General features: G+C 36.2%; 2 protein-coding genes across 3 annotated transcripts; both read left to right on the plus strand.

The window, feature by feature from the left end:
* Positions 1–14,476: 14,476 nt before the first annotated feature.
* On the plus strand, positions 14,477–19,731 carry LOC144643228 (uncharacterized). Of its 2 annotated transcripts, XM_078502425.1 has the most exons (4): positions 14,477–14,740; positions 14,865–14,951; positions 15,631–15,819; positions 19,292–19,731. In XM_078502425.1, the coding sequence occupies exons 1-4, from the start codon at positions 14,546–14,548 to the stop codon at positions 19,520–19,522; spliced, it is 702 nt and encodes a 233-aa protein (XP_078358551.1). In that variant the 5' UTR covers positions 14,477–14,545; the 3' UTR covers positions 19,523–19,731. The 2 variants fall into 2 exon arrangements, with proteins under 2 accessions (XP_078358551.1, XP_078358552.1); XM_078502426.1 differs by lacking the exon at positions 14,865–14,951.
* A 3,115-nt stretch (positions 19,732–22,846) lies between these two features.
* Positions 22,847–25,314, plus strand: LOC144642172 (uncharacterized). The gene is made up of 5 exons (XM_078501158.1): positions 22,847–22,853; positions 23,585–23,742; positions 24,370–24,456; positions 24,723–24,908; positions 25,069–25,314. The coding sequence occupies exons 1-5, from the start codon at positions 22,847–22,849 to the stop codon at positions 25,312–25,314; spliced, it is 684 nt and encodes a 227-aa protein (XP_078357284.1).
* The last annotated feature ends 1,488 nt before the right edge of the window (positions 25,315–26,802 follow it).

Genomic DNA, 26,802 nt, shown 5'->3' on the forward strand with positions numbered 1-26,802 from the left:
TTTCATAGCTGGTTATTCTTTCAAACTTGGTTATAAGCTGGAATCCTCGCAACCTATGCTTTGTTTCTTAATAAAATTTATAGTTTTTTTCTCCTTTTTAGTAAAATTGGCACAACTTACTGACGAAAGGGTATAACTATTTCCCTAAAGGCTTCGAAGGATTAAAATTTTGGTTATTGCACGTTTGTGTCTGAAACGAGATAAATTATTCATTGCATGAAACGGAACAGAAATGTGGTCAGTTTTTTGGGAAATATTTACGTTTCCCATCTTTGAATTTCGAGAATAAAAGGAATGCCAATTTTCCTTCGGTTATGAGGCATCGTAAAAATAAACCTATTACATTCTAAAATTGCGGGTAAATTGGAATATTACAGTAAGCAGCTGATTCCCTTTTGCTAAATGATCATTTTATGGTAAATGATCATTTTATATCACCAACCGATTTTTTTGCTAAGCAAAGTAAACTGTTCATGTTCCTTTTGCGAAACAACAAAAATGTCTAATAAAGCAAAAGATTGCTTTAACTTCTTTATGGGGAAGAATTTGTAACCACATGTACAGGAACATGAGTAATGATGCCGTACAGGTAAAATGACTTAAAGCAGACGATATAAAAGTGGCACTGTAAATTCAAAAGCAAAGATTTCGCGAACGGTATAAACAAAACTGAGCCAGGCAACTCTCAAGGGTGAAAGGACACTTAAACTATCAAAATGCCAAGTAAGTTTTGTCGAATTTTATTTATGTCAGATAGAATTAACTAATACTTTAGGGCTCTTTGATGCCATGAATTTTGATATATTTTAAACTATGTTAAATAGCATTGATAAGCAACTATTCGGTATTTAAGGAATAGTATACTGGCTCTGAAAATTTATTGTGCAGACTAGAGAAGATGTCATTCACACTACATATTTTGCCAGAAAATTATCTCCTGAAATAAGGGAGACACGGTGGCCTAATCGTTAGCGCACTGGACTCCGGATCGAATGGTCTGGGTTCGAGCCCTGGCCGGGGTCACGGGTGTTGTACATGTGTTCTTGGGCAAGACACTTTACTCTCACAGTGCCTCTCTCCACCCAGGCGTATAAACGGGTAGAGGCAAAATATTGCTGTTGGTAACCCTGCGATGGACTAACATTCCATCCAGGGGTATATATAAACACTCATGGTCGCTCCTAGTCGCTTGTTGCTATGTCATGGGGAAACCGGGATAAGCTCCGGCGGTCAGCCACTGAGCTCGACGCAGACTCTACCTTATCGCCTGAAATAAATACGTCTTTTTTCTCTGTTAGGATTTTTGAAAGCAGCACCAGCTCTATTGGTTCTCTTGTCTCTTGCGAACTGTTTACCTGTCGACAATCATCGATCGCCTCACTGCAAAGTCAGTAAAACAGCACAGAGCTTGATATGGCATTTATTACCAATGTCAATGACACTAGGAGGAAAGGTGTACAAGTCCTACACAAAAATAGTAAGTTTTTTTTACTTAATCACCCCAGACAGTGCTTTATTTCAAACATCCATTTATCCTCCGGTCCGTCCTTTTCAGTCGTCAATCAGTCTGTCTCTCGGTCCGTCAGTCCGTCCAGCTCCGTTCGTTCTTTCTTTCGTTCGTTCGTTCGTTCGTTCGTTCGTTCGTTCGTTCGTTCGTTCGTTCGTTCGTTCGTTCGTTCGTTCGTTCGTTCGTTCGTTCGTTCGTTCGTTCGCTCGTTCGTTTGCTTGGTTGGTCATTCGCTTTTCTTACTTTCATTATTTCCTTCTTTTCTTTGACTGACTGACTGACTGACTGACTGATGACTGACTGACTGACTGACTGACTGACTGACTGACTGACTGGCCAACCGGTTGATTAATTGATTGATTGATTGACTGATTGATGATTCAGTTTGAATCGGATTGTCCGATATTTGGTACATCTCATATAAAATTGATATCGTTCATCACGGTGTCCTGCAAACTTAATATTACTGTCTATTTTTTACCATATTCTTTAGTCTAACAAGTGGCTTGGAACAGCTGATCAATGGACAGCAACCGACTTCTCGCTCTCTTTAGGTCCCCGACCACAAAATAGAACTGGATTGCAGGTAATGTTGATAATTTGTTTTATCCAATTTAATTTCACAAAAAAATGAAAAGCAAAAGGCAACATGCACATGATAACATTGAATGATCATACACAATAGCTGTTTTTTTTTTTTCATACAGAAACTTTAATTTTCAAAGAATCGAAATTATCTGACAGAGGGGTTTGTCTCTCAGGAAATGAAATGATGAAAACCTATTTCTAGGGAATGCTATTTTTTCGTTCTATTGTCTCTTTGGGGGGCATCCAATATTAAAAATGTTGTCCTCAGTTTAAGTTTATAATCGGCTATCTCGTGAATGGGTTGTCTATATTTAATAGAATGTAAAATACCTCTCCTTCATTTTGTTCTCCATCTTATTCCATTTCATAAAAGTTGGCCCGTGACACACCTTAATAACTAATTCCCGTACCGTTTGTTTTCATGCAGTCTCGAGGTCTCCTTCTTGCTGATCACAACATTCTGAGTAGCTTCCTGTCCCTGATAAGAAATTCCACAGCCGAGTTTCAAAGATTTCCCAACGGCACAGCTGTCGTACAGCGTTTGACCAAATTGGAGGGCGAGCTGCGAGCCATGATAAGTATTTTGCGGAGGCTGGAGACAATTTTCAGTTTTGTAAGTACTGAATGTGTTCATTATTACCTGTGTAACTCCTCAGCTATATATTCCCTGGTATACAGTAAAAACCCGCGAGTAAGAACCTAACATTTAAGAACCTGTTAGACCTCATTTTTGTATATAAGAACTTGTTTAGCCTGAAATTTGAAAACAGGTTCTTATTTTCTATTTACTTTTGGGAAAATAAGTTTGGACAAGGCTTATACTGTACATGTATGCAATGTCATGTTCTGAATGATTAGTGCTTCGTTTTTACATAAACACTTGTGTGCAAATTTTATACAAATAATAGACCAAATATCACTAAAAGTTCTATTAGCAAAAATATAAATTTTTCCTCATAAAATAAGAACCTATGATTCCCTAGTATTGCATTGCGCATCCTTACTGCGCAGAATTTTACGCGTAATGGGCGCGCGCACACAAACAAAATGGCCGCTTTCTATGCGGCTTGGTTCGCGAGAGAGATAAATCATCGTTTTCTCGTAAACGACGTAAACGAGTACGGTTACCTATCATTTTTTTCTCTTAGTTCGAGAGTAGTGATCAAATAAAAATAAATGAAGATCAATTTCTATGGCAGAATAATACATTATCAGCGAAAACGTGTACTTTGACAGTACTCGCAAAGGAATTATTAAGCAATTATGTGGTATATACAAGGTCTTCCTTCTCCTAAACGAATTCGGTGACCCCCCTTTTTTATTTCAAAAATTTTTAAAGTTCCCTTAAGGTAATCAACAAACCGGCAAAGTTTGGTTGGAAATCTATGAGCAGTTCTATTTCACGTAAATTACCTTAAGTACCTAAATAGCCTTACTTTGTGTAAACTGCCATTTATGTAAGAACCTGTTTAGGTTAACCTGGAAAAACTAGGTTCTTACTCGCGGGTTTTTACTTTACTTAAAACGTAAGTACTTTATTTCATAATATCGATATAAGATCTAGTGGTGCATGCTTCTCTATAGATTGTTATAAATTCGAACGGTTTTTCAAATCTCCTTGGTAACTGACGTAGAAGTAAGTCACATCGAAACATGTCTTACAAATTTAAAACGTCCTGATATTTCTAACATTTGCGAAATTTGCGTTTGATGAAGCTGAAAGGCCTTGCCAATTTGTAACGAGTTCAGGAAAATAATATCATCTCCACTTTTTTAGGGAACACAGACAAATGGGACTGCATTAATGGGATCTGTGACCAGCGGAAGTCACGTCACAGCAGTCATGCCCATGAGCACTTCTCACATCACTTCCCAGAACTCAACTCGACCCTCAAATTCTACTGTACCAACAATTCACAGCGTGGCGCTCCGTGTATCGCTGATTCTGGATGACCTGTATTCAAGCCTTCTTCAAATGGATGTCGATTTTAACAAGATGCGAAAGGCAAAATGCTTTTAATTAAGAGTGCATGAGATAAGAGTGTTTGATGAACACTTGAGAGCCGGGAAGATTCTTTAAGGTTTTATTTTTCGTTATTGCTTTCCTTCCATTTTCTTTGGGTGGAGAAATGCCAAAGATGTATTTGCTTTTAATAGTTGCACGTAACTGTGAATTCAGGGTAAATTTGCAGATACAATATAGAAGTCGCGGTGGCACTGATGACTAGCGCGCTGGACTCTGGATCGAGCGGTCTGGGTTCGAGCCCTAACTGGTGTCATTGTGTTGTGTTCTTGGGCAAGACATTTTACTCTCACAGTGCCTTTTTCCACCCAGGTGTAGAAATGGGTAAGTTGTTTATGAAAAACTGCAATTTAAAATTATTTATGTTCCATTAAGTGGATAAAGAACTTTTTTCCAGATTTATTTTTGTATTCTAATTTCTCAACGACTCTTAGATTTCTTACTTTGTAAATCTCGGCATTTTCAATTATGTTACCTTACTACACAACTGTTATCAAAGGACAAGTATATGGGCAAATTATCTTAGTGTAAGTAAGCAAGTATACAGTGTATACTTAATAGTTTCTCTGAATCAGAGAATATGCATAGTTCTGTAAAGTCGCATATCGAAGAGCTTTGCTGTGGTAAATAAAGCAAAACTACAAGTAAAATTTTTGTTGCATTAATGAAATATAGTTATATTTATATTTTAAAATAATATTACGTTTTATTCTAATCATTGCATAGACTGCTTAAACTAATCTATTGTATAGGTATAGCCAACTAATTGTTGACGATATTGAATCGGCAAGCTTAGAATGCTGTATTACTTTTTATGTTTATTAAAGAGCAAGAACGGGACAGAACTGTCTTTTTAATTAATTTGATTTCATAAATCATATTGATACGATACACGAGTGCGTTTGAAACTTCAATTTGCTTTCTGTTGCCTTAAAATGCTATCTAAATGTTTCTAGGGAAAATATCTTCGTAAAAATTTGTGATATCTTGTTTGTGAATTGGAAAAAACTTTCTAGGCGCGTCACGACTGTGTTTGTTTACCTTTTGCAATTTTGTTCAAAAGAAACATTTTTTGTCACCATATTTTACCAAATCTTTTTAAAATGGCCAAGTAAAACCACAATTTGCCGTTTTGACTACAACTGGATCACTTCTAAGTAAAATGCGAACAAAATTTCCTCGTCACAACCAAGAAACCTTTGTTAGACCTACACTCAAGGTAATTTTCCAAAAACATACTGAATTTCATCGTGTTCATGGCGCCTTTTTCACTCCCCTAAAATTCTTTTCCCTTTGCAAATTGTTACTTCTTTCAGCGTAAGTTTCACTTTCATAACTCAACGAAAAATTTGAATCTGATTTAGAGCTCGAACCGGATTCTCCCCGGCAAGGAACAGCATTTACTCCTAAATTTAATCGTCTTGATGACGCCATATTAATTCACAATGAAATTCTTTTCCCTTTGCAAATCGTCACTTTTTTCAGTGCAAATTTCACTTTCCTAACTGAACTGTTAGCAAACTGAAGCTGATTTAAAACTCTAACCGGAATCTCCCCGGCAAGGAAGTCAATCTACTCCGTTAAAAAAAATGTGAACGACAAATGGAACAGCCGTTTTCAAATAATGACTGTTTTTAACTTCAGAGAATGTCTTTGTAGGCATTAGACCAACTTCTACACCTATTATACTCGGTTTTTACTATCGAAAACAACGTCTATTTTTGCCCTTACCGTAAAGTTCCTTCCAGCAAGTACCCTTCGTCGTCTTCCTTGTTAAAGGTTGAAAATCCCCACACAGCAATCCCCTACACAATGCTTCCTTGTTTGTTATGGCAAGACATTTTTAGAAATACCAATTTCAATTGTATGGTCATCCGGAAGTCCCCATACGTAGCAACTATTCGCCCCTCCTGATGAATCGGCCAAGAAACCATTGACACAGTTTAAGGTCTGAATCCATGGATTTCTTTCTTGAATGAATCCGTTCAATTGATCACGACTCCCAGAAACAAACTTTTGTCACTAAACGCGTAGCTAAACGAAACTTAAGTCAAACCGTTCGCAAGCAATTTCTTGTTGCAATGTTGAACTTGGGGAAATCCCATGACGGTATCTTTCTGAAACAAAATGCTGCTTCTTATGCCTTCAACAAAATAAAATATTTCCAATAATATGGAAATGTTTCTTTCATACTTCAACTTTGTGACATAAGCAGGTGCTTCAAGTTTCTGCGAAAAATCTTTCCGAGAAAAATTTTGTATTCAAATTATTCCCATTGTATATTGTACGTTCAATCTCCCATGGTAACGGAAAACTAACACGCTCAAAGTGCTGATAAAAATCGCTCGTTTCTCTTTCTACTAGCGAGAAAATTTCGTTTTTGACTTATAAATAAATAAGAAAGATAACTACAGTTCAAGAAATAATTTTGTTGCAATATTTAAGCCAAGCGGTTATCATTATCGATTTAGAATAAATTTTAATTACGCCGTTATTGCAGAAGTATATGGTGTTGCAGTAAGAATTAGCTCTTCGACCTTCGATGTTTTTTATAACGGTGTTCATTGGCCTCGGCAGGCCGAAAAAAAAAATGTTGCTCTTGTTTGTAGCTTCCCCCTTTTCCACTAATATGCACTCTCGAAATTCTCCTCAGCAGCTCAGTTTAATGAATTTCACAAATACCTGACAAGAACGACGGTTTGTTATACTGATGAAATACAGGAGTTGTTTCGGGGAATTGAAGGAGAATTATGAATATGGAACGCTCAGTTAAAATCGTAATAGAATATTGTTGTTGTTTTTTTATTTTATAAACCAGGAATAATGGTTACCGACTGGTAACACAAAAAAATAATGATTATTATCGTTCTGAAAGTAGAGATTGAGCTATCGTGAATTTTGTTATGGTTAGAATTCCGCTTTTATTCCCCATGAAAAGTTATAACCAAAACTGAATTTCTGTTGATTTTAGTATTTGGTTTCCTTTTTCTTTCTATTTTTCTTTTTGCTTTGCTTTATAAGTGACTCTCCCTTACATGCCGCAGTTTAATTTACGTCTTCATCTATTTATTGTATGGAGCGTTTTATTGTTTACGACTGTATCACCGAGTCAGTGGAAAAATTTACAATGACACAGAAGAAAGCATTTCCTAAGTAAAGCGAAAAATATCTTACTTCATGCCAAGATGACACTTGTGCTATCAAAACGGACGTACCTTTGCGCATGCCGGAGCAGCTGGACCGGAAATGGAGAGTAAAAGGGACTCTCCAAGATTTTTTCCCAAGTCATAACGCCAAAAATAAGTTACTTCATGCTAACATGACACTTGTGCTATCAAAATGGACGTACCTTTGCGCAGCTCGGGAGCAGCTGTACCGGAAATAGAGAGTAAAAGGGACTGTCTGAGATTTATATATATAAAAAAACATATTGCTATATCGGAAAAAATGAGTCATATTCTTCGCTTTAAAAAAAGGAAAAGCCCGTCAGTTGGTTCATTTTTTACAACTTTGCAAAAGGCATAGAGGTTTGGAAAAACGACTGTGAAGCATTGTTTGAAATTTTCCTGAAGAAAACCGCAAACACTGAGTTGTATCAACATGAAAGGTATGAAATTTTCATAAAATTATTCTTAATTTGTCCTTAAAACTGTTGTTCCTTCTTCAATAAGCGATCACCATGACAAAATTTGATCTACGCTAGCTAAATTGTTGTTTAAGATTCTAAATATGAATTCTAGATGTTAAATTATTTTTCTCACCTTTCTTTTATTTTAAACAACTTTCTTTTTAATTTTTTATTCACCTTCTCGCTTCTTTAAAATCGTGCTTAATTTCTAGACACTTTTAAAAAGAATGATCTGCTCTTTACTAATGATAGCGGATACAAAATAAACGACACGTAACCGAGTGCTCTCGTAATACTGTTAAATATAATTTTTCTTTCACCTTCACAGTCATTTTAAAGATCAGTTTTGTTGCCTGTTGCATTCTTACGGTGACAACTTGTCTGCCTACGAAACGTTCTTCACGATCACAGTCTTGGCCATGCCAAAGGGATAAAGATGTTCGTACATTACTCTCAGAGGCCTCAATTATGTCTCTAACTCTTGCAAGGCAAATCTCTGTCCTCAGCAACATCATGGTAAGTTAAGCCATCGTTTTTTATTAAGACGTTAATTTGTCAATTAGTTAAGAATTGTTAGTGCGTGCCTCAGTGGAGTTTACTCTTCGACCTATATTTTGAAATAACCCTCAGGACAAGTTAATTCCGTGCTGTCTGATTTCACTGTAGAATGTTTGCCGACCATATGCTATTAGCTAGCTTAACACGAGCAGAAATTACACTATTTTTTTTAAAAGTAAATTTCATTTAAGTTTGAAGAACCTTAAATCTGGCGAACGGTTCTAAGAGGGTGTAGATATGTAGTTGTAATTTAAAAATTTGGTCATTTCATTATTCATTTGTATGGCCACGAGATATTGGGCATTAAAACTTTTTTAAAGCAAGATGAGGTCACAGAAAGTTTATTCCTTGGTTTTACAGAATAAAAAGTGGCCAACAGACCCCAACAAAGACAGCAACGTAAATTTTTTTGTGCCTGCTCGAAAGTCCAATAGAACCACAAATAAGGTAAGCAGGTATCGTTAATGGAGCGATGTTCTTCGACTTGCCCACTTAGTATAACAATTAAACAATCACTTCTGAGCAAATTCCCATCTCTGAGAGAAAAAGGCATGGTCAACATTTAGGCTGTTATGGACATTGCAGCAAGTCCCACAGAATTTTAGAATATTTCTTTGGGGGAGGGGGGGGGGGAGGGGGCTCAATTACGAAAATAATTTTTAAAAGTTAGGATGATTTCTGTAAAGATATACTATATTAGTGTATAACTCTGCTAAAATTAACAACCCTTTATTCTGTTCCTTTGTAATCGAATCAACGAAAAACCTAATTTATTCACATGTGATTTTAGAAACCTTCTCTTTATTTCAGCCTGAACAGATTCTCAGAGCGAACTGTCGTACTTTGAGAGCTTTCATCTCACTGGTGAATAATTCCACGAAACAGCTGAAACGTTTCCAAGCTGCCGAGGAACTGGTAACTAGCAAACTGGTGGATTTAAAGTTACAGGCAAAGTCACTTATAACATATTTGAGAAGGATTATGAAAGTCATAAAGTCTGTAAGTATTTCAAGTTCTTGAGCCTTTCCTGTAGGCTGCATGGTAAAAAGAAATGGATAAAAAAACTGAACAAACTGAACTATAAGTGACGATATTTTTTCGGTTAATTGCAAAAAACATTTATTGACGAACAATCACAACTTAAGTTTAAAAAACACAGCTGAATTACCTTAAGTTACTAGTTACAGTAAAAACTAAAGAATAAGGAAAATTAAAATGCAAGTTCAAGTTAGGGCTTCTATCCTGGAAGGGTTTTTTAACATGTTTAGCCAGATAAATTACAATGCTTATAGATGATTACATAAAAATTACACACTACCTAGTTATAGGAAATGGTGATAAGTGTTGTTTACATGTATTTAGAAGAAAATTTTACAGATAGTCTAGCCATCCAGTGCAGACCATTTTTGGCACAAACGTTTTTAAAAGAACTTTTAAAATTCGGGACGAAAAGATCTCAAAAAAGGACCTTTTAGAAGAGACCAACCTTTTCCATGACACCCAGCTAAATATGACGGTAATTTAAAAAGCACCGGTTCAAACGACGGTGTAAGTCTCTCTGACTAGTATGGTTAAAAATTTTTCCTTTTGTCTGATTTAATTCAACAGCAAAGACGAGGAAAAAGAAGCACTGCATCACAAAGCGGCAAGCAGAGAGAAAACAACAACAAACCAGCGAGTCGGCCTGCCCAAACAGCAACAATCGAAGATATAACTTCACAAACTAAACTCATACTGGATGACTTTAATGCAAATGTCCTGACTCTTGCCCAAGATTTATTTAAAATCAAGCGTCTTACTTGTAATTAAATGAGACCGTGATTGTTAAATCGCAGTTAAAAAACCAGCACAATGATTTTAAAAAGCAATGATTTGTAAGCGAAGAAAAGCGAGACGTAAATCGTACCGTAAGCTCAGTACTTCCAATGGGAGATAATATATCGTTATATTACATTAATATGGCATAATGATTAATTTATGTAAACAACAAGCTTTATTAAACGCAGCACAGAAAGAAAATAATCCTTAAAGGTATTTATTAAATATGCTTTAGTCAGTCGAAGAACCCTAATTGCTTAAATTCAACATAATAAAAAGATAAATTGCATAAAATTTATGTGATGTTATGGAGATTAGAAAAATAAATAAAAAAGGATCACTTGTGAACATCTTGCTAGTCGTTGTTATTTTAACAAGTCTCTTTCCATCCTCTCTCCTGAACAAAAAAATAAAACTACCTAACCACTCGATATATAGTCACCTCATTGGCGGTTCAAAACTCCACCTTCTTTGTGCGTGGAAGAAGTTTACCCGGAATAATGAAGAGTACGTAAATACTGGTAGTATAATTTTAGCTGGCCACCGTGACAAACTCACAAACAGATTGTATCTTGCAAACAGAAAAGAAAGTTTACTTAGTTGACAGGGTGCCAAAGGGGTTTAGGACTTCAGGGCTTCAGGCCGCTATAGAAAAGGGCTCCGGGCTCTGTAGGAAACATTCTTGGGGCTCCCTGCTCTACAGCAATTAAGGGCTCCAAGTAGCAAAAAGATGGGGCTTCAGGCTCTACGACGAAAACATCAGGGCTCCCAGGCTTCGCACTACACTCACTCGCCCCACCTTTTTGTCCTTTGCACATGCCAGTGTAAAAACAGAAAGGTGAATTGATTTATACTAGTCCAAAAGGTTAATTTCCCTGGGGAAGTTTTGCATAATTTATTTATGCTACAGCGTAATAAACAAACATCAGCTTATTTTAGAGACTAAATTAAAAGAAAATCATTTAAGGGTAGATTTGATGTATGGAACTTACTTTTGTTAGAGGTTATATGTGTTTTGACAATATTTACAAGTGTGTGAAGCTTTTTTATGCCCTGATATGAATAAAATTCCATGGAAATTCGGAGAAATGAGCTAACAAGGCTATAGTTAGTAACGTCACCAACAGTTAAACAAAAAAATAATTGAAAATGATTTTGCTCAGTTTTATACAGAAAAAATACCACGAAAAAAACAACTAAAAGAGTCAATCCTCGCTGATGATTTCAGTCTTAAATTCAAAATATCCGTTTAAGATAGCTTGGGGATGAAAGATTCATTCCGAAGTTTATTTTTACTGGGCCGGGGTGTTAGTGTAGCTTGTATGATTTCCGTAGAGCTGCTTACTACATTCTTAAAGGCACGAGACAAGAACTAATCGTAATCGGTGAGCACGTTCTTCTCTTTACCTTCAGGAGAAAGAAACAGAGGAAGATCAAGAAATCGCAACTTTAAAATAAAGATTAATTCTGATTTCATCGAAAAAGTTGTTGAGAACTAGTTTTGTAGAAGAAGAATAATAATACTCTATGCTCTACCAAAGGGGAAGGGATAACCAAGTAACTAGGTGAAATAGGAAAGTGTGGGCGTTTTTAAGGTGAAGACGAGAATTCATGCAGTCTGAATGAGTTGATTTGAACAGTTACTTACATAATGACCGATGTTATTCTGATAATACGTTGTTTTATTACCTGATGATTAAGGCAACTGAGAGGGCCAATAATTAAAATCAACCAATCAGGGTGCTGTATTGCTGGTCTTATATTTTCCAAGTATAGGACAGGGTAAAGATTTTAAACAAATCTTTTTCATTATATAAAGCAAATCGCTTGTCAACCAAGCTTGCTTGGGATCGTACTAGGAGAATATTGGCCCTCGGTGTTTTCTGTACGGAACTCGCTGCCCTACACTTGTACTGTAAAAGGCCGACTGAGAGGGCTCATTTTCTTCCGTACGGCCCTCACACCTAATTAGCAAGAGATATTTATTCGTCTAGCTTCTTAACAGATCATTTCTGTAGTAGTAGTAGCCCTTCCTCCTTCTGGAGAGCCACACGCCTCCCTATCCTCCCCCCTTAAAATCACGTTCTTAGGAAGCTTTATTCTTACGGCGCTAAACCTTGAACTTCTCATTTAGGTTTTTGTCCTACACCCACTGAATTTGCAAAAAGGCTCGATCAGTGTCGCTTGTACGTACTATGAAACTGATATTCGTTTGGTCTGTGCATCTTATGATTGGTTTACAACAAAGGACAAGCTGGTACATCCTGACTCTTGCGAACACTTTCTATCTTTAGTATATCTTGTTCGTGCGAATTCCTGGAGCGTAAATCGTTCAGGCGCGTTACAGGATTACCCAAATTGTATAGTTCTTTAGAATGGTACTTAACAGCTGAATCCTGCTGGGCCCTTTCATGTGAAATACCTTAAAATAACCTTGAAAAGCGTCACTAAATTACAATAAATCCATCTTGGACATTCGATATTCTCAGAAAAGCTCTAAAAGGCGGTAAAACGCGAGGATGCAAAACGCAGGAGTGTTAGCATCCATATTTGAATTTTTTGCAAATCTGTGTTTTTGATGAAACTTTTGTAAAGTTAAAACAAGTTGCCGAGCTGCCAAAGTTAAAATCAATTTTCATATTTCAAGTTGCGCGCATAAAGAGATTTAAAGGCAGTCTTTAAAAGCGCAAACGAGGAAAGTTTGATTTATATTTAGTTTGTATAAGAGAGATATAAAGCGCTACAACACACACAAGTAAAAAATTAAATGACACAAGGGAAGCTGTTCTTTAGAAACATATTTTTCACGAAATTTATCCTAAGCTTTAATCCGCACATAATTTACTTTGTTTCGGTCCAAAAAGTATTAGTAAACTGTAAAAGCACATTTCTTGTACTTCTAAATTGCATCTGTGTTGAAAGATATGAAAAAGTTTAATATATCTTATTGGATTTAAAAAAAAGCACCGTTTTCTTATTTAGGGAATAAGGGTAAGAAATTAAATATTTTTATGAATCGATTGAAACAAAAAATAAGATGTTACCTGTTAACGTAGTAGTAACTCAATTATTAATGATGTACGTAAACAGCTTTTCACAAACAGATCATCTTAAAGAATGCAGGTTTCCCTAAAAATATATTTATTCAGCTTTCAGCTTCCTTTATGTGCCTTACAAAGCATTATTTTATCATTATAATTATTTCAACTTTGCAATAAAAAATGTTGTATCGTGCATACATTTTCTAACTTTTGAAAATGAGCGTCAAGGTCAAAATAATTAAAGTATTCGATCACCAAACACACTACCTATTCAATACTGATCGTTTCCAAAGTATGTTATGGTAAATCATGAACGACAACATTGCCAAGTTGAAGATTTTATTGTAACCTGCGTTGTCAATAGCAAAATGTTAGCAAAAGAAGAAATTGGAAGATGATTACTCACTCTTGAATTATTGAATTCAAGGGTCAAATCAAAGATAATCTCCAAATGGAACGTTACGGAACACAAGCGCGAAAGGAGACGGGAAGGGATAATTTTTGATTGCGCCTGCAGGTTAACAAATCTATATCAAAGAGCATACTTGAAGAAAAATGAACAAAAATAACTTCTGTCCTTTTTTAAAACTTATTTTTTACTTGAAGAAAGAAAGAAATGGCTGTGTAGTAAAAGTTGTGATAAGGGAAGACTTAACACTCGAACAGCTGCTGCATAACCCACTCGTCCGGTGAAATCAGCTTGCTATCCAGGATATGGACTACTTTTAAACCTTGACAAAGTATTTTAAACTTCCTTACCATGTTAAAAAATTAAACAGGGATAAATGACTAAACTTTGCAAGTATAAAAGGAGAACAGCTCCGTTAGTAGAGATTAATCGGTTTTTTTAAACCTCAAAGTGGCTTTGCTAAAACAATTTACTTTCAAGTTACTAAAGATGAAAGGCAAGAGTAAGCGATTTCTGTTACCATACCTAAAGAAAATATGCTCAGTGCTGCAGAATCACCGGGAGTACAATCTTCGGTCTTTTTTCATCTGTATTTCAAAGTTAAATGTCCAAACACTACAGTAGTTTACTGATAAACAACAAAAGAGGTGTAGTACCTCTCATAAGAAAACCAAAAACTAAAAAAGATAGCTAAGTTCATGGAAGATTAAGAAGGTTTATTTACGTCACGTTTAGCAATTTAGGCAAAGCTGATCCAGAAAATGTCACCTTTAAATTTCAAAACTAATTATTCCATTTCAGTATTCAGAGCAACTCTTTATTAGCATCCCCAATTTCTCAGAGCAATACCATCGAAAAATATATGCCACTAAGTAAGAGGGAGTAACAGAGGAAGGGAGACGCAACCAATGTGCACTGAAAAGTCTCCATTAGAAATATCTAACAACGCTCTTAGCATGGATTAAATGTATGTATGCATTCTTTCTATGCCAATCCTTTTTTAGGGAGTTTAACATTCAGTTTCCTTATCTGCGCCATTTTCACCGTGACTGTGTCTTCACAATCGTGGCCATGCCAAAGTGATAAACTTGTTCGTAGAAGACTCTCAGACGCCTTAAGTCTGTCTCGAATTCTGGCAGGACAAATCTCTGCTCTCCGCATCAATATGGTAAGTTAAAAGATCATTTTCCTTAGTGATATCTACTCTCTCGTGATAAACGTTTTTTACTGTGTACCAATTTTTCGTTTGAGCTTGTTTTCAAAAAGGCTATAACAAATGTTGATTGTTTCAGTCTAGAAGATGGCCACTAAGCCCCTTCAATGCGACCAACATTGGCTTTTTTGGGCCTCGTCGGAGATCCAACAAAACCGCAATTAAGGTAAGCACAGCTTTTAAATTAGAACCCCAAACGCAATGGACTTATTTATTATTGTTTTTCTTTTGCTCTGGAAAATTAACAGTAACTATATATGTAAATTCGAGATCAAGCCTGAGAAAATTTTCTTCTTCGGTAGTCGCTTTGTGATTGCATGCAAAATATAGAAACTCTTGTCAAAGGGGTACCTCATTTTGCGCAGGATCACGTGACGTATCTTGCACTGATGCTCGAATTATTTTTTGTTTTGGCAATAAGAAACGGAAATTCTTAGATAGCTCTGCAAGAATTGCTAAAACAACAGTTTTAATTCACTCCATCGAAAATAAAGAAAAACTGGGTACAACATACGCGAGTTGGTGTAGTGCGTTTTTTAACCTTTTTCCAAAACAGTCTTGACCTACTTTTATCTAGATATGTTTGTCTAAACATAAGCTTTATTTACGAGTTTACTGTGCTTTATTTTAAGAGTTGTCTTTGATACTAGTTCTAAATGTACAGCGAAGCTAGGTCAACGTTGTAATTAACGCATTATAAGCTAAAGGTGTAGCACTAGTAACTAATTGGAATTGAATAAAACAAGTAATAAAGCACAACTATTTTTATAAAAAAAGTCTATTTTGTAGCATATCGTTCTCTGATCGAGTTCTAAAGCTCAAGTTAACTGGCCTCTATTTTTAAGCCTCAACAGATTCTTAAAGCCAACATCCGTACATTGAGGACCTTCATCTTGTTGATTGACAATTCTACAAGTCAGCTGAGAAGTTTTCAAGTTGTTGAAGAGCTGGTAACTAACAAACTGGTGGATCTAAAGAGACAGACAAAAACACTCAACAGCTATTTAAGATATATTGTTGCCATCATAACGTTTGTAAGTAGTTTTTGAATCTTTGGCTAAATTTGAAATAGCTGGGGAAAGTATATTTTACGTACATGATCCATTTATTATCTAATTATGGGTAGAACAAATGTCTTGATTGGTTCATCAAACGATTAGAACAAATACTGGCTATCTCGAAACAACATTTTGCACGCAGTTAGGTCGCACTCTGAGCACAAACTTAGGGCCGAATCGCACTAGCGGACAAATTTTGTAACAATTGGTAGATTTCATCATTAATGTGTCACTTGTTACAGTAAACAAGTGCGATTGCGTTTTTTGAGACCTAGAACTTGTCCAACATTTCAGGAAAACAAAGAAGCAGTTGTCTTATGATTGGTCCGCGTTGCACGCGCGATACATTTTGTCAAACATTCGCAAAAAAAAGTGCGAACGACTTGCTGGACAAGGGCAAATTTTGTCAAAACGGACAAATCATCAAAGGGCCGGGGCCGATGTCATGCCTCAAGGCAGGACAATTCATGACAAGTCGCATTCCCATGCCCCTCGTAATGCTAGATAACAATTGGCTATTGTGTTTGGCCCAAATTGCACCGAAAAACAGCACGCACTAAAACATTGTTGGGATAGTATGCACAGTGATGTGGCTCTCACTATCATAATTCAGCCGCAAAATCTTTCCGCGATAAGCAAAGCATATTTATAAGTGAAGTGTTTCGGGTTAATGTAAGAATGAGAAAAGAAAAAGTTATCCTGAGACGACTCATAATTATACTGCATGAGAACACGCGTACTTTAAATGCGAATTGTTTTAGAATTTTTTACCGCGTGGTAATGCATATTTGATGTTTGCCCAAGACGGCCGTGCTGAGAAATGTACAGGGATGCCAGAAGCACGTGCAAAGCTATTGTACTAATAATTTCACCTTTTGTTCTCTTCAAGATGTCTCTGACTCGTCGCGACAATTTTGTTTTTGTCGGAAATGTCATGAAATTTTAAACTTGTCCGCTAGTGCGATTCGGCCCTTAGTCATAGTTAAGAAAAACTTTATACATTTGGTGAAAAAGTGAAGTCACTTAGGCTTATTGCAAAAGTAGAAACCACCCTTTTATTAACTCCAGAAAAGCCGAATTAAACTTACAGTGCGGACACTCGAACCGTGAACACCAAGGCCTTTTTTCCCGCTTTTTTGCCATCATCCAATCACGAAGTGACTTCATAACGAGGCTGGTACATTTATTGAGAGTGAAACATACCGATTCATGGCTGACAAGAGTGAAATTTATATGTGGCTCAAATCATTATCTCCAAGCATGAAATTAGAAAGACTTTCGCTCCAGTTGGAAAACAGAGGGTTCCGCTCACGAAGGTCACTGGCTTTAATACATGAAATCTGAGGATTTGGACTCGTTCTTTCCGTCTCCTGATAAGCTGTTACTTGCGGAAAGACGCGTATTAATTAGAGGCCGAACTCAACAACATCCAAAAGAAAAGTCCTTGTAATGATGTCAACTCTTGTAAGCTAAAGGAAAAACACCCAGAATTGATTATCGATATTCGCACCGTACAGCGTGAACTAAAGGAAGTTGAATAGTAGTATACGAAAGCAAAGAGCGCTTCCTGCCAACGAACTAAATCAAGGTTCTTTGCTATTTATGCGACCACGTCGATCTAAAGAAACAGAATCCAGCGAAATATTTAGATCGTTCTGCCTTGGATAGAGACTTGATGATTCTTCAGCGACGGGTTCAGCGAGCGCTGCGAAATAAACTTCTATTAGAGGAAAATTATGACTGGAGATTGCCAAGTGTTATCGAAGAGTATAAACATGGAATTGTTGACCCTCTCCGAGTGCAGTGAGCGGAAAAAAGGAATGCATGCAAATGGTAAAGTTGTACTTTACTCATGTTATGCTGCACTAAACTGCGTTTGATATGTTCCCTGTTGTGTTTTTATTTTTGCGTGTTTTCATTTCGGCTTCAAATAATGTGCCGGTACACTGTAATTGGTTCAGACATTAGTTCATGCATTTCCCGTTGTGATTGTGCTGTACAAAAATAAAGTTTGACTTTTAGACTACTAGAACGTGACAATAACTGTGTCTTATTGCGCTTGAAGGAAACTTACATTTGTATAGCAACAAGAGCGAGTTTATTTGTTCCCACGGATAAGATAAAAATAGCAACAGAATCAGACATATCCGTGTTTTCTGAAGTATGCTATTTGCTGGACTTATTTTGAATCAGAACAATTTCTATTCTATTCAATGAAGTTTGTTCTATCTTGTCTAATCTGCGCCTGCATTTGAAGAAAATCTACGTTGTTTGGCCATGTTAGCGGTAAGAGTGAGTTTATTTGTTTTTATGTGTAAGATAAAAATCTGAGTTGTCAGTCACGTAGCCGCATTTTCTGAAGTAGGATGCGATTGAATTTGCTAGACTTACTTTGGACACAGCTTCGCTAATCTAACAACAGCCGCTGTTGAATCTCACTTGTATACACGCTAGGTTTACATAATTTCTCTGATACCACATATTCGACAACATCTATTGACATTTTATTTCGAACCGGTGTTTTTCGCAGCCCAGCCAGAGATGAGTTGCTGTCTTCGTAAGATTGAACAACTTTATTTACACATCCGACGCTAACTCGCATATTTTTTGAAATTTGTCTTCGCGAAAACCCTTGATGATGTAGATCTGCCAAGCATTCTTTCCCGATAAACTTGAGGCAGAGCTTTACCATTGTCGTAGCGGTAGATCCCTTCCTGTCGATGAACACCGAGTTTGCATTCACCTTTGCCAAACAGGAATAAAAAAGACTCCGACGGTGGCGATAAAATCTTGAAAGATAACTTGATTTTAGCGAAAAATATGTACTTTCCAGCGTAGCTAGTTTAGCAGGCGCGTAGGCCATTTCACATTCAAAATATTGCCGAGTCGCTGACATAAAAAAACTCACATTATATTTCCCCGCAACCGCTGTGATTGGACGGCGCTTAAAAAATGTTAATCCTTTTGTTTATAAGAAGAGCTCTCATTGGCTAACCGTCAAAAAAGGCCCAAAAAAATGTCCAAGTGTTCATGGTTCGAGTGTCCGCACTGTAAGTTGCAAGGATGATGGGATATAATTGAAGGGTATATTGATCAGGGTGGTCGATAGGTCTTCTTTCTTTTGCAGAGGGGAAGGAATATAGCAAACTGTACACTTTCAACATTACTTTTTAGTCGTGTTAAGCCATATGTAATCTTGTCGGGCTAAATCCCGTCCTCCATAATTGACTGAGCTCCACGTTTTCGTCACTGATGTTGCTAAGCAACAAGGTGGATGTTTTGCACCATGCTGGTGTGACAATTTTTGGAGTCCTCGCTGGAGCTCACTTCATTTTTATTTTTGCATTGGTTATAAGAATCAGAAACTCTCCAAGTGCTTCTGGAAGATTTGGTAAAAAGTGCATTTGTTCCCCCACAGAAATGTTTTTTGTCTCATTCTCTTTAACAGAACCGACTAGGAAAAACGAGCACTGTACCACAAGGCGGCCAACAGACAAACACCAACAACAAACCGGCGATTCGGCCTATCAAAACCAAACCTTTGAATATGAAAAGTACGAGCACTCCAACCATTCAAGATGTGGCTCGTCGAACTCAACTGATACTTGTTGACTTCAGGTCAAATGTCCTGACTCTGGCCAGCGATTTACAGAAAATTGCCGCACAAACGTGCAATTAAGAGAGATATTTTATTGTTAAAGCACAGTTAAGGAAATGCAAAATGATTGCTAAGTTAGCAACGATACGCAAGATGTAACTCGTATCGTCCACTGTACTTCCTATGGAAGATGATATATCGTTATATTACACTAATATGGCACTGAATGATAAAGGTTAAAAAAATGTACACTTGCATGTAGCAATGTTAAACTTAATAAAGTTATCGATAATCTCAACAAAAACGCGTGACAGTAATAATTGAGAAATTAATGTGTTTCTGACTGCGATATTTAGCAGGGGACGGATTCAGTGAAAAATGAACTTGGGAGTGACCACATCATTTAAGCGTGTACACGCTGAGTCAAATAACTTTCACTCTTCCCTAACTCCCCCTCCTCTCTAACTAACCCCCCCCCCCCCTCCTCTAGTTCATATCCCTTTGTGTTCATTTCATCGCATTATTGTAGGCTGATAATTTGCATACGAAAAATTGCCCACGGCACCTTGGAATAAATGTGAACAATTAGTGCACAACTCATAAAGAAAACTGCTAAAATACAGATTAATTGAACCACACTTAGTAGAAACTCAGTCGTGTTCTATTGGAAATCCGCGAATCTGATTGGTTCTCCCACTGTTTTCTATTCACTGATATAACAAAATTGCGCGCTCGTTGCTCATTTAAGGACTAATTTTGCTTTATTTTTGGCTTAAAAGTACGTAACAAGGTAGGTTTTGGACTGCAGTCCTTTAAGAGTTTCTACTACTCGCCTTCGTTTTCAGTGCATTATCTTATTGTTTCCGACGGAAATTGTACGAAACGGTAAACTGTTTTAACATACTTTGAATTTGAAAATGAAAATAGGTGGTCTGAAAATCTAGTTATTTGTACTGATGACGCAAACTGAAAGGAACAAGTCGCTTAAAATTTCTCAAGTTCGTCGTTTAAAACCCCTGAGCTCAATCTTCGGCGCAAATCCTGTACTTATCCTTGTTTCTGTTTGATTTCCTATTACCCTGTCAATGTTTTTCTATCTAAGCAACGATAACTATTTAAAGGAGTCAAACTTCAGACCAAAGAAGTCCTTTGGTTTGAAGGTATAATGTTTCATTAAACTGCCCTTTTATAGTTCAGTTCGATGTTGCTGATTGATTGCTCATAAGTGGGGGCTGGAAGTGAAACCCCACAGATGGCTCTCGGACATCACTAGGGGCCGAGAACAGCGAGGCCACTGCATATTCAGCACCTGAATGCATGCAAATTTACGCTATACACACAGAAGTCAAACCTTGTTATATACGGACATGCGGTTTAAAGAACGTTGAGCAATTTTCATTATCCTTCTTAAAAATGTATCCTGTCAGCATTTCATTTCCCCGGACTAAACGTGTTTAATATAATGGTTCACTAATACAACGAAAATACAGCCAGAAAAACATCATTGTATTCAATCGGACGAATTTAAATTTTATTCAGTGGCAAGTTTTAAAATTCACAACTCAAGACTCTATGAATGGTTTGATACTGGCTTTTTAAAATCCGTTGAAAAACAAGCAATTTTACATCAAACCTTATTAAAAAAGACGCTTCCATCGAAAAACTTCAAGTTTACTCCATCGATCTAGCCGATGAGAATTCAAAGCCTTCAAGCGTCTCTTCTGGTGTTTTCCTTCGTTTTAAACTTTATAAAAAGCTTATGTCTAAACCATTCGTTATTTTTAACGTGGATGTTCCTGGCTGCAATTTTAGTCATTCTCGTATCATCCTGGATACTTGGTTATTGCACAAGATTTAAAGGGGATGCACTAACATTTGAAAGGAAATCTCCCACGCATATAAATACGATACTGTTTATGCATTATAAATATCAAAATTTTAAAGTGATGTAATATTGGATTTATAAGATAAGATTACAATTAATACTGTTTAATGATACCGTATTTAAAATTGCGACAACGCCTGGCTCATGTAGGTGAATCAAGAGAAGTTTGGCCTGAATCAAACTTAGGCTTCATGGTTAGAAGACCTTTTCTTGGAATAACAGTAACTTATAATTTATTCAAATGATCAACTTGTTTACGTGTATTCATTGTTCAACAAATGAAGAACGAAACGAGAATAAATTAGCACTCCACCGCTGTATTTATAATATTGCCCAATAAATATATATTGAAATTACAGTCCGATTAAAAACATGCTGCATATACAACCCCTTTAAATCTTAGCGCATCCCCTCTAAATTTTACTTATTTATAAATTAACGTAACCGTTTTTTGGCAAAAGAACATTTAACCCGCGGATATATTACAAGCGTGTCATGAACTAAATTCAATATTGTACTGAAGACAAATTAAATCGAATTTATTGGTAAAATACGAGGATATTTATAGTATGCTGAAAACGTTTACGGGGTACAATAACAATCGATTAAACAGGTGCATCGATTATCATAACACGATCAGTAAGGAAATACGTCTTTTATCAGCCTGATAAGAAGTCGTATACAAGAAGATGTTATAACCCACACGCATCAATCTCTCACATAAGTTTTCTGATAAAACTAAACTTTATTGTATTTTAGGTTTTAGAATTAAGAACTGTGCGAAATAGCTAGGACCAGGTGTTAAAAAGAACGACAGAAATCAATGTAGAATGCTACTTATCGAATGAAACACCTGCGTTTGTGAATCAGTTTAAGTGATATCCCGAATCAGAAAAGTGAGATAAGATAATAATAATAAGATAAGATAAGAACCTTTCATGTTAAGGTGTCAACGTATTTAGTGTGTATTGTTAAATACAAGTTCTTATACGATTTGTTTCAAATGCTATATGCAATACCTAAAGCTATGATTCAAAGACTTGATGGAACAAACCAACTGCACTGGGCTTTAACTTCACAAGATATATTTATTCAATTGATTATGAATGTAACAGATGAGACTTACACCACAATAGAAAGTCTTTCGTAGATGCATTCGTCAAAACTCTGCAAATCTACAAGGAAACGTAAATGAAATCCACAATGCCGTACGTGGTCGCACTCAAGGAAAATCCCCTTCTTTACAGTTTCTTCTTCCTTGGCAATAAGCCGCGGAGCACGGCCGGTAGCCGAATTAGAGTCCAGAGGAACACAATGCACCTGTTAAACCGGATGAGATTCCTCGTGAAGGGACTGATCTGGCCTCTAATAACTATTTAGTAAAGTATCTAATTTTGGAAGATTTCAACTGTGCAATTAGTATATAACTATGCTGAGGTCGACTGGTCATAGCAGAATTTCAACGTTACGAATTAAGAAGAACAGAATATCAAAAGAAGATCAAAGAACGTCCTCAAACCATGAAAGGTGAGCGTTTTTCGACACCTAACAAGCCTTTTGATTTAATCGATAGACTGCGTTTGGTTCACTTTTGTCTGAGTACAAGGTAAAATAATTATCGTCGTTAAGCCACGTCCTAAACGAACAAGCTTCACAGTTTTTAGATTTGTAATTGTAATTTTATGTAGTAATTTTTTATGCTTTTAAATTTTATGCTTTGTAAATTTTATGCTTTTTACTGGTCACCGATTGATACCAGTCAATCTCCTGAGACTGACCGGTCTACCAGGATAAATAAAGTTATTATTATTATTATTATTATTATTATTATTATTATTATTAACTGTGAGCAACTAACCATTTGCGAGAAGAAGTTCTTTACTGCGTTAATTACAAGTTTACAGAAGTTGCTCGGCTCGACATCTCTAAATCATCTACATCTACATCTACATTTATTAAGTTGATAAAATCTTATAAGACATCACATCAACTATTGTCCATATGCATAAATTAGATAAAAATCATTCAGAACTATAGAATTTTTTTATGTTTTCTCTTTTAAATTTGAGCTAGTGCTAGCATAACAAGCTTTACAATTGGCTAAAAAACTCATATGATATATTCCAGCCAATGACAGCAAAGATTTTTGAGCCAATCAGCTTCAAAATTGACTGTTTGATTTTACGAACATTTTCCCGCACACGTGATCAGGAGTTGACTGCATAACTAACTGTTATTTTTCATTATTTTCTTTGTAGTTTTATTTTCTGTCTTTTGCACTTCGATGGCTATTTCCATGATACAAACTCAGAAAGTATGTCAACTGGATAAGAACACTAGAGAACAATTGAGTAGATTGTTTCCGATGTTGCTAAAATTGGGAGTGGACCTGCTTAAGACAAAGGAAACAATAATTGTAAGTATCTTCAATAAAAGTTGCATGTCTTAGCATTTTAATTTTTAAGAAAGGTCGATAACTTATTTATTATTGTAATATTAATTCAACTGTGTTTAATCCTGAGTTATATTAAGGTCATTCCACCGAAATAGAACTGAACATAGATTTTCAGCCAACTTTGCCTACTGGTTGATTACCTTTAGGGAACTTAAATTTTGAAATTAAAAAAGGGGGGTCATCATATTCGTTTAGAAGCAGGAAGACCTTGTATATACCGTATAATTCCTTAACAATTCCTTTGCGAGTCTGGCAAAGTACACGTTTCCGGTGATAATTTATTTTTCAAACATAGAAATTGATATTTATCATTCTATAGAAAGAATTTGATCACTGCACTCCAAATACGAGAAACAACTGATAGATCACCACACCCGCTTACGAGAAAACAACGATTTATCTCTCTCGCGAGCTAAAGAGTCAGATAGAAAAAAGCCGCCATTTTGTTTTCGTGCGCTCGCTAATTACGCGCAAAATTCTGCGCAGTAAGGATGCACAATACAGCATAGCCGCCTGTCTTTTACGTCCCCCACTCCCGTAGCAATTGCAAGTCGAAAATTTAATAATGTTTTATTACTTTCACTCCAGGGGAAAAGCTGGTTCAACTACAGCTACGAGACAGCAGACGTACAGTTGTCAGCGTTCCCAAATCAACAAAGTATAAATAAAACTACGGTAAGAACCTTCTTTGGTTTTCGTACTGACTCTAGACATTTCTGGAATTGACGAACAATTTGAGATTTTGTTTTGCACGGAATTAACTCTAATATTCCAGACAATTAACATTTAATAGTAAGTGAGGAATCAGCTTTAAATTAACAGATACATGAAAGAAATAGGACTGTCAATTATTGACCTTAAAGCGAATCAAATTTCGATATTTAACACAACACCATGCTTTTTTGAAGCAATACTGACTCAACGTTTCTTTTTTTTTTCAGGCTCAAAGCACGTTGGACATGAACTGTCGAATTTTGAAAGCATTTCTCCCGATTATAAGCAAATTCAAAAGGCAATTTGGTGCCTTCACAGCTGCTAGGGATGTGACACATCAGCTTCAAGAAATCAAATGGAAAGCTGGCACAACCATTAATTTAATTCAAACTATTCAAAATGCAGTACAAAAGGTAAATGAAATACATATAACTTTCAATATTCCCCTGTTCCCCACTATCAATAGTGCAAAGTTCAAAAATTGTTTCCTCACTAGTATTGCTATTCTATTTCTTATACTATTTTTTAAACATAATTACATAATGTAATGTAGGTTTTATTTCTTTATTACAGCCCGGCCAACCTCGTACAGCGGTCATCCGTCCCATCAAAAGCGCTGCCATTAACGCAACACGCAGCTTCCTTGGTGTGCGTACTAGTGCCCAGAGCTCCGCGACAACAAGACCCTCGGCGACAACTTTATCACTACATGACATTGCTCTGCAAGCGGCTACCATGTTGGACGATTTCTACTCCAACATTGTCAAAATGCAAGTGGATTTCTTAAAAGTTACCAAGACATTGTGCCCAACGAAATAATGTCTCGAACTTTATCACTCCCACGATGTTATGAAGCTCAGGAGGGGAAAAATGTTTTTTTCTGTTGGTGAATTAAATAGTTTCGGGGAGTATAAAAATAACAACCGAGGAATTGTGAAAGTTCTTTGAACTACCAGTAAGGCAATATTTGCTTTAAAATGTTGTTTATCATTGTATGATTGCAGCGTAGCTTTTTATCTCCGTGAGATTTTTAAGATTGGCAAAACGAAACGAAATATTAAAAAAACAAGGTAAAATTGTATTCCTAAATGTAAGCCTCTGAAAGTGGTTGAAAATAAAAGTAGTGAAAATCAAAGTTATAGATTCTTGTTTTGAGTTGTATTTAAACGTTTAAAACTTGCCGGGTATTGATTTTCTACTACCGTATTTATTCGATTAGCGCCCTGGGGAAAAAAAAAAAAAAAAAAGGGGGTTGGGGGGGCTATTTCTTTCTGTGTCTTTTTCCGGTTTAATCTGTGCAGCTATAAGAAAATAATGTATCCTCAGATTCTATGCCACATATTTGACCACTATCGTGACATTCTAATGCTATTTCTGTCGGAAGTACAGAAGACGATACGAATTACAATTAAAAATTAAAATACAATTTAAAATTAAAAATGTTTCCGGCATTGTGCTTACTACAGTTTAACAAGAGCAGTTTCTTTTGGTTTAATTTTTCAGAGGTATAAACACGCCACAGAATCGTACATTTTGGTTGAGCGATAAGTTCTGACTAAGTTGCCATATTCATCTGCTGCTTAGTGATGATAAGAGTTAACGGCATGGTTGCTAAGACACGACACAGTTGTTATACCTTTAGGTACTCTAGGTAAAGATGACTTCAAAGTTTACCATACAAATTTTATCATACCGAAATACTTAAATGACTAAGAAGACTTTTGTACAGAATATGTTCTCAAGAAATAGTTTGTGGGTATTTAATAATGCTGCGCGGAACTCACCATCCATGGGAATAGAGTGGCAGATCCGATGACGGAAATTACTTTACTTCTACCTTAACAGCAATGATCAACCAAAAGAATCTGCAAAAAAATGTACTATATACTTCTTTTGTGCATTTTTTAATGCACAATTCCTGGAATTGTCTGTTGCGACTCTGTGCCAATCGATGTAGCTAATTAGTGGCAAGTATCTGCGTTGTTTTCATTGTCATTTTTGGTAAACCTGGTTTAACTAAACATGTTTTAATTAATTTGTTGATGCAAATGGAGTATCAAACAGTTATTCATCTCGCATTTAGTGAATATCGATAAATGTTTGCCTCAACCTCTTTTCGGTCAACGAAGCGAATAAGTTGTTACTTCATTTCCTATAAATCGAGATTCAGAACATTTGAATAAAAGTCAACTAATATGAGTTGATTTCTTAAATGTACAAAAAAACTGTGAACAGAGGGAGAAGACGGAAAGGGAGTGAAAATTATTTGAGCAACTATGCGCTTTAATTGGGGAAGGGGGGGGGGGG

Source organism: Oculina patagonica, chromosome 2 (genome assembly GCF_052425735.1).
Source record: "Oculina patagonica isolate OP01 chromosome 2, crgOcupat, whole genome shotgun sequence".
NCBI lineage: Eukaryota > Metazoa > Cnidaria > Anthozoa > Scleractinia > Oculinidae > Oculina > Oculina patagonica.